The sequence below is a fragment of the Vitis vinifera genome, chromosome 14, assembly GCF_030704535.1.
Source record: "Vitis vinifera cultivar Pinot Noir 40024 chromosome 14, ASM3070453v1".
Classification (NCBI taxonomy): Eukaryota; Viridiplantae; Streptophyta; class Magnoliopsida; order Vitales; family Vitaceae; genus Vitis; species Vitis vinifera.
Window position 1 is genome coordinate 21,724,292 of NC_081818.1, and position 6,991 is coordinate 21,731,282.

General features: G+C 35.2%; 1 protein-coding gene across 1 annotated transcript; it reads right to left on the reverse strand.

The window, feature by feature from the left end:
- Positions 1-209: 209 nt before the first annotated feature.
- LOC100254885 (uncharacterized) lies at positions 210-6,991 on the reverse strand. The gene is made up of 3 exons (XM_002283467.4): positions 6,773-6,991; positions 2,207-2,354; positions 210-829 (listed from the first exon to the last, which is right to left on the reverse strand). The coding sequence occupies exons 1-3, from the start codon at positions 6,825-6,827 to the stop codon at positions 751-753; spliced, it is 282 nt and encodes a 93-aa protein (XP_002283503.1). The 5' UTR covers positions 6,828-6,991; the 3' UTR covers positions 210-750.

The following is a 6,991-nucleotide window of genomic DNA, read 5'->3' on the forward strand; positions in this document are numbered from 1 at the left end:
TATTTTATCATTTAGCAAAAGATAAAATAAATAAATAAAAAACATTTTAAAAACTCTCAAAAGATTTTTTTTTTTAATGAATATATATATATTTTCCATTGTTACTAACATTTAAATAGAAACAAATAATCATTCCAACTTTATATTCCTAAGTGTCCAAACACAAAATTGGAATCATCAAATTCATTCTATTCAAGGAAAAATAAAAATGAAAACAAAATATTCGTTCTTATTCCCCTTTCTCATAAAACAAAAATAGCCGAACTCTTTCATACAGTAATTCCAATTCCCTGCTTAGGAGCAAATGGAATTCGCACGAGAAACACTGAGCCAAATACCACAAGCTCAAACAAGTGTTCAAAAAAGAGAAAAATACTAAATTTTTCATTGAGATTACCCAACCCTCCACCGCATTGCTGGATATAGACAAGGCTGTATAACTGGTAAATTCATAAAACTCAACCAAATATCCTCTGCAATTATACAATCCTACAGTCTGAATGTTTCTGTGATTTCAACTTTTTTAAATGATTGGAGTCTTTTCATAGAGGGTGAACTTAAACTATAATCTTGAAAAATAATTAAAGTCCAAAAGTACATTTCAGCATCTCAGAAATGCAGGGGAAATCAATTGAAGCCATGAGCACTGCTCCAACAAGCAAAAACTGTTAAGAGACATACACAGCAATAGAAACCATCTGCAGTCCAGATACTGATTTGTTGATTAGAATCTCTTCATAGAGGGTGACCTTAAACTATAACAGGTCCTTTCCCCTCCTGTTGAGCCATGTATTCTTTCTTCATTTCTTCAAAAATGGTGTCATTGGTGCTGCAAACAAAATCATGTGCAAGATTTTCAATTAACAAGTCATCAAAGTTAGTAACAGTCTTGCTCGCATTTTACAACAAAATTTGACCAAGATGGCAGTAGTTAATATTAACAGAACTACACCATAAAACAAGGGGAAGTTATCCCTAAAATTTTCCTCCTTTTTTTTTTTTTGGGATTTCATTTCTCTGAACAAGGTTGCGAAGGTGAGGAAAGTGACAGTATACAAACCAAAACCACTAAAACCAGTTGACCCATCTCAAAAGTCACAGCCACCAAGCCAACTCATTCCCTCAGGAAATGTGGAGGTCACTGCCATTAGGCTGCACTTGCTCCACCAGTCACTGACATCAAAAGCCACAACCCAAGACATGGATGGGTAGGTTCAGGCTCCTTTAACAAGCTTAAATTTCTTCTCCACCTGTTCTTGGCCCCCTAAATGGCAACAAAATTGTATGTGGCTCCAGTATCAACTGTAGCCAGTACTTTCTTTCCGTTGATAATTGTTTTCAACAATACAAAGCTATTGGAGCAATGGCCACCTCCAATAAGCTGTAGTAAGGACATATTCTTGCTGTTAAATAGAAAAAACCTACTATACACTCTAACAGTGTCCATACACTTAACTCAGGAACTCATCTCAAACATGCCATGGCAGAAAATAATTTGTTTGCTCAAATTATGAGTGTCTGAAATACCTCCCACAGTGCCAAACAACTTACAAATTTCCTTGTTCCATCAACCATCAAGATGTTCTTTAAAAAAACTTTAATCAGCCTAGACAACAAAATGGTTGGAGGCCTCCTGCATCTCCAATACAATAGGAGCCTGAACAATTATAGCAAGGTTTAATCATCTTAGGCATCAGCATCACCAAACTATTGATTTAAGTCTAGAAACTTCCTGAGAAAAAAAGGGATCCTTCTTCTCAAAAATGAATTGGTCAAACTGAGAAAGCTATGTTGTAGAGGGTAACCCTCTACCAAACATTTCGAGGGCTAAAGTAACACCCTAGAGTCTGCAAGCTAAGAGCAGCCTATGGAGAGATCCAAGTAATTTGATTATTCAGGAACCTTTCAGAATGTAGTTGATGTACATACATGTGCCTGTATGCATTAACCACTCTCCAACAAAAGAAACTTTTAAGGAAAACCACACTTTCTAACTGAAGAATATATTTGATAAACAATCAATTATTTTCATAACAAAGTCGCCTGTAACTGCTTTAGAATCATGGTTTGCTCACACACAATTGAGCCAAGCATCCAGATTTGCTTCATGACTTTATATAAACAATACCAAAATCATTTGAAAAGATAAAGTGAACTACAAAAAATAATGGCACTAAACAAGTGTCTGATATGTAATTGAACTTACTATTGATGTAAGCATTCATTTAATTCTTTAGCTTGTTTGCGACAATGCCAAACAACAGATATTGTTTTTCCCGCTGCACATTGAGCATATTTTGAAGCATATTCATTGCATTCCTTTAGTGCTTTCTGCTTCATTTTGCTGCGTAAAGCTGGAAATTTTTTAGAAGGTATTAGCATATTTTCCATGGCTAAAGATACAAGCAGGAAAGGCAAAACGCAGCTATTCAAATTTATGATATATGATTGTTATGATAAAGAAGAAATTTTTTTTTGCAAGTATGATGTCTCTTTATACAATTTACATGCAAACTATCCTATTTTCTTTTGGATGGTTTGGAAGGCAAGGAATAGAATTGCGTTTGAAGATCATGTGTTGTCCATCCAAAGACTTAAAAGTTCTTTTGTTTGTTTTCTTTGGTCGGAGACGAAATTGTTCATAAAAGATGGTCCTTCGACGTTAGTTAGTTTCATTGATTGGTTGGGCTCTCATTGAAGGTGGGGTTTTTTTTGTACCTCCTTGTTGACAGCTGTTTTTGCTCCAGTTGGGTGGGGATTGGTGTATCTTTTTTGTTTACTTTGAGTCGTCGTTTTGGCACCTCTTTTTAAATATATTTTTACCTCTCTTTACTTATCAAAAAAATAAAATACTATTTTTTTTATAAACAACAACAACATGCATTAATAAGTGCCAAAAAAGGAGGGGGTGTGCCCCACGTATACAGGTTGTATACACAGAAACAACCAACACATGCCTCAAACAAAGAAAGCCCACACAAACAAACAAAGCAAAGTTAACCACAAAAAAGAGTACCTAGGAAAATCAACATAGAGGTGAAATCCAACTCCAAAGAATCCCTAATCCACTCAAAAAGAATCTGAAAGAAGAGATCCTTTAAACCTTGGTCGGAGAGTTCTTCATCTTTGAATAATCTTTGATTACGCTCTTTCCAAACACACCAAAATAAGCAAATGGGAGCCAAGCACCAAACTGCTCTATTCTTCTTTTGAAACCCCTCAACTTTCCATTGAAGGAGGAGATTTCTCACCAAATCTGGAAATACCCAAGCCACTCCAAAGAGGCCTAATAAAAAGATCCAAAGCTCTCTTGTCTTAGCGCAATGAATCAAAATGTGATCAGTTGATTCTTCACTCTCTTTACATCTATTGACAATTTGACATCCCCTCTTCATTAAGGTGTCTACAGTTAAGATCTTTCCCCAAACAGCTTCCCAAGCAAAAAAGCAAGTTCTGAGAGGAGCACGGGATCCCCAAACCTCCTTCCCAGGAAACTATACTAAAAACCTTCATCAAAGACTAGTTTGATACTAGGAAATACTTATTTCTTTCTCTTCTGAGTTCATAAATGCTTCCCACCCTATAGATGAATTATTGATGGTGTGCAACCTCTTAGATCTAATCTTTGCAAAAGAATCAGAATAGAAGAAATTAAAGCAAACAAGTGGGATTTCATGAAAAGTGTAATGTAAATAACTAGATCATATACTTAAATAGTTCCCTCTTGTTCACTTCTTTAGTTGATCTGGAACAGAACATCAACCCTGTGGAAAAAATATAACCTGAAAATACTATTTACTGGTTATGATGATAATGATGATCAGACTGTGATAGTTAATGGATAAATGATTTGCAAACTTGGGACCTGCAAATAATTTAAGGGTTCCTCATAAATGGATTTAGCATTACACTGGAGGTAGCAAGGGAACCAAAAACACAACATCTTTAACCTGCTGCCCCATATTTCTTTGATTTAATAACTTACCAAAATATAAACAATAGTTATGAATATTGCCATCTTACAACAGCTTTTCAAAGAATATTCAAAACTTCCATATATTACTTGCTGTGAAAGTAACATTCCGAAAAAGTGGATCCACAAGATAAAATTCTAATCTGTTATTCATGTTTCTTTACATTGATTCTTAGCTTTACATGTTATAAATTGATTAGTGTTTAGAATACCTTTTTTTTTTTTTTCTGTATGAAAATTTATGTATGCCATAAACAAGAGAGAAATGCCTCAGTTACATTGAAAATGTACAAGAGAACAACGATGAACAGTCTGCTAGATACAAAAATACAGAACTCTAAATAACAGTACCAGAAGCTTCAAATTGCCAACTTGCAACTATTGGAAACATCAATCCACCAAATGCCCATAAAACATAGTGTGCACAAAAAGGTAAGAGACAATGAGATGGGTAAAGAGTCCACAAAGGAAACCCCAGTAAATAACACTCTGCCTTTGTGCAACTATTGGAAACATCTATCCACAAAATGCCCATATAACATAGTGTGGACAAAAAGGTAAGAGACAACAAGATAGGTAAAGAGTCCACGATGGAAACCCCAGTAAATTACACTGCCAAAGGCAGTGTTGCATTTCAAGCTTCTAATTTCATCCATGGGAAATATCAATCCACTTAAAGAATTTGCACCTTCACATAAAACATAGTGCACATAGAAAACCAAGAGAGAATGGAGGGTCAAGCATGAAAAAAGAGCAGATGATCCACTGTTTTTGCAGATCTTTTGTTTATGCAACATCGACTTGGATATGATGAATACTAGTTAACCAAATCATTTGCCTTCAAGATTCCATTCCAAACTACTCCCACATACAAATGCACAATAGAACACAAACAATAACAAAGAGGAACACCTTTGGTAGAGCTAGGGAACTCCACAACCACCTTAAAAGGGAAGAAAATTGCATCTCTTGTTCACCATCCCTCCACCAACAACCTAAATATTTCTTCAAACATAACCATATTTCTTGTATTCTGCATTCAATCTCCATTAGAACTTTTTTCTACTAGAACTCTACATCAGAATTTGGGTTGCATCAAATGCAACAAGGACAGTGGGAAAAGGGCAGGAGGTTGACGTCAATCTCTCTGTTTTGTACTCAATGTTAATCAAAATTCTTTTCTATTTAGAACTCTCCATCAGAATTTGGGTTAAAGAAAATGCACCAAGAACAGATGGAAAAGCAGAGGAGGTTGCATATTCCTCTCCCTCTATCTCCCTCTCCCTCTCCCTCTGCCTCTTTCTCTCTCTCTTTATATATATATATATATAGATAGATAGATAGATAGATAGATAACATGTGAGTTTCTTAGTGCTTGACACACACAACTCTATATGGCAGAAAAAAGTGATGGAAAAACATATATATGATTGGTTAAGAACAAGATAGTCATTAAATATAATTAGTTAATGCATCTAGCTCCAAAGCATTTTAAATACTCCAAGTCTTTATACAGAATACTTTTCCCAATCAGAAATCAGTACAGTAGGTGCTTAAATGCAACAAAATAAGAAGTTAATAGCTACTATTTTATGTTTTCTTAGTAAGTCATGTTTTCTTTCTTTCTGCTCTTAAAGAAGCTTTCCTTAAAATTAAAGGAATATATAATTTTTAATCATTTTCCTCTCCCATGAGGTGATGCATGTGTGAACATGGAAATATATACACACACAAGCAACTATGCAGCTGTTAATATTCTAAATCATTCAGCAACACAGTTTTTCCCAAGGAATGTTATCAATAACAAAAGCAATTTTAGGTTTCATTTGTACTGTGCAAGGATATAATAATAAATATGACTAAACAAAGAGGTTGATCAATCTGCATTAAAAGTTTCAAACAGCTGCCTTCAAATTCCTTTTACAAAAGTTATTTCCACTAAAGTAATGAGTATTTCAGATATTATTTTAGAAAATTCAAGCAATCAAACACTTGTTTGTTCAAGTGATAAACCAAAGAGAATTTGCCTCTAGAAAATGATTTGTGTATCAATTTGTTTTGCCTTCCAAGAAGACTCAGGATAGGGAGGGCGGAGAAGCTCATAACCGAAAGGGACCATGCAAGAAAAATAAGATCTAAAAAAGAAAAGATCCGTAGAATCGTGGGCCAATCCTACTTCACCCCATCATCCCTTGCCCACCTTGCATTCATACTAATACACAGACTACCCTAGTTTCATGGTTTTGACCCTCTTGGAACCCATGTTAGCTCTTTCAAAACATCACTCAACTAAATAGTGATAATTTTACATACTAGAAAATGAAGGCACAGATTAAGGGCCCGTTTGGTCATTCCCTGAAAATTGAATGGCACCATTTCCGTTTACCTAAATGCCATATTTTTAACATTTTCATCAAATTCAATCATTTCATTGAGAGCTGATATTTTCCGTGGTCACACCATTACCCATCGAAATACCATTAAATCCAAAGCACAGTTTACAATAAATCGGTTTCCCACATATCAGTATATAACCCAGGCAGCACATTATTCATATGACTTGAGCGTTTGTGACTCATTCCCCAAGGTCCCTAGTCACTGAATTTGGTATTGATCATAAGTTTCACTCCTACTAGCACTAATTGAAACGGTAGACAACATATATGCCCCGTTTGGTTGCTGAGAAAATAAGGGAAAAATAAATCAAAGATCATAAATTCTAATTTCTTTTTGTTTTGTTTTTCCATTGTTTCTCAGTGGGAAAAGGAAGAAACATAGGGTTTTTTTAGATGTGAATACCTTCTTCCACTTTCTTCTTCATTTGATTTTCTTTGGCTTCTTGAAAGTAACCCATTTCACAACTCTTCAAAAGGCGCAAGCTTTTCTTCTACTTCCGAGTCTCACAATGGGGACCTCTCTTTCAGTACTAGGTTACACTGCAAAATTTTCCATTTTCCCACCCCTTTCGGGAGTTGGGCTCATTGTTCAGCAGTGCCTCGGCTTTGGCCCAATTTGTGG

What these genes read in the sequence shown, in the direction of transcription:
- LOC100254885 (XM_002283467.4), bottom strand. Translation starts at nt 6,827, where the DNA reads ATGGGTTACTTTCAAGAAGCCAAAGAAAATCAAATGAAGAAGAAAGTG. An exon ending in GAAGAAGAAAGTGGAAGAAG is followed by an intron (nt 2,355 to 6,772) that starts GTATTCACATCT and finishes AAAAATTTCCAG; the next exon opens with CTTTACGCAGCAAAATGAAG. An exon ending in AATGAATGCTTACATCAATA is followed by an intron (nt 830 to 2,206) that starts GTAAGTTCAATT and finishes TTTTGTTTGCAG; the next exon opens with CACCAATGACACCATTTTTG.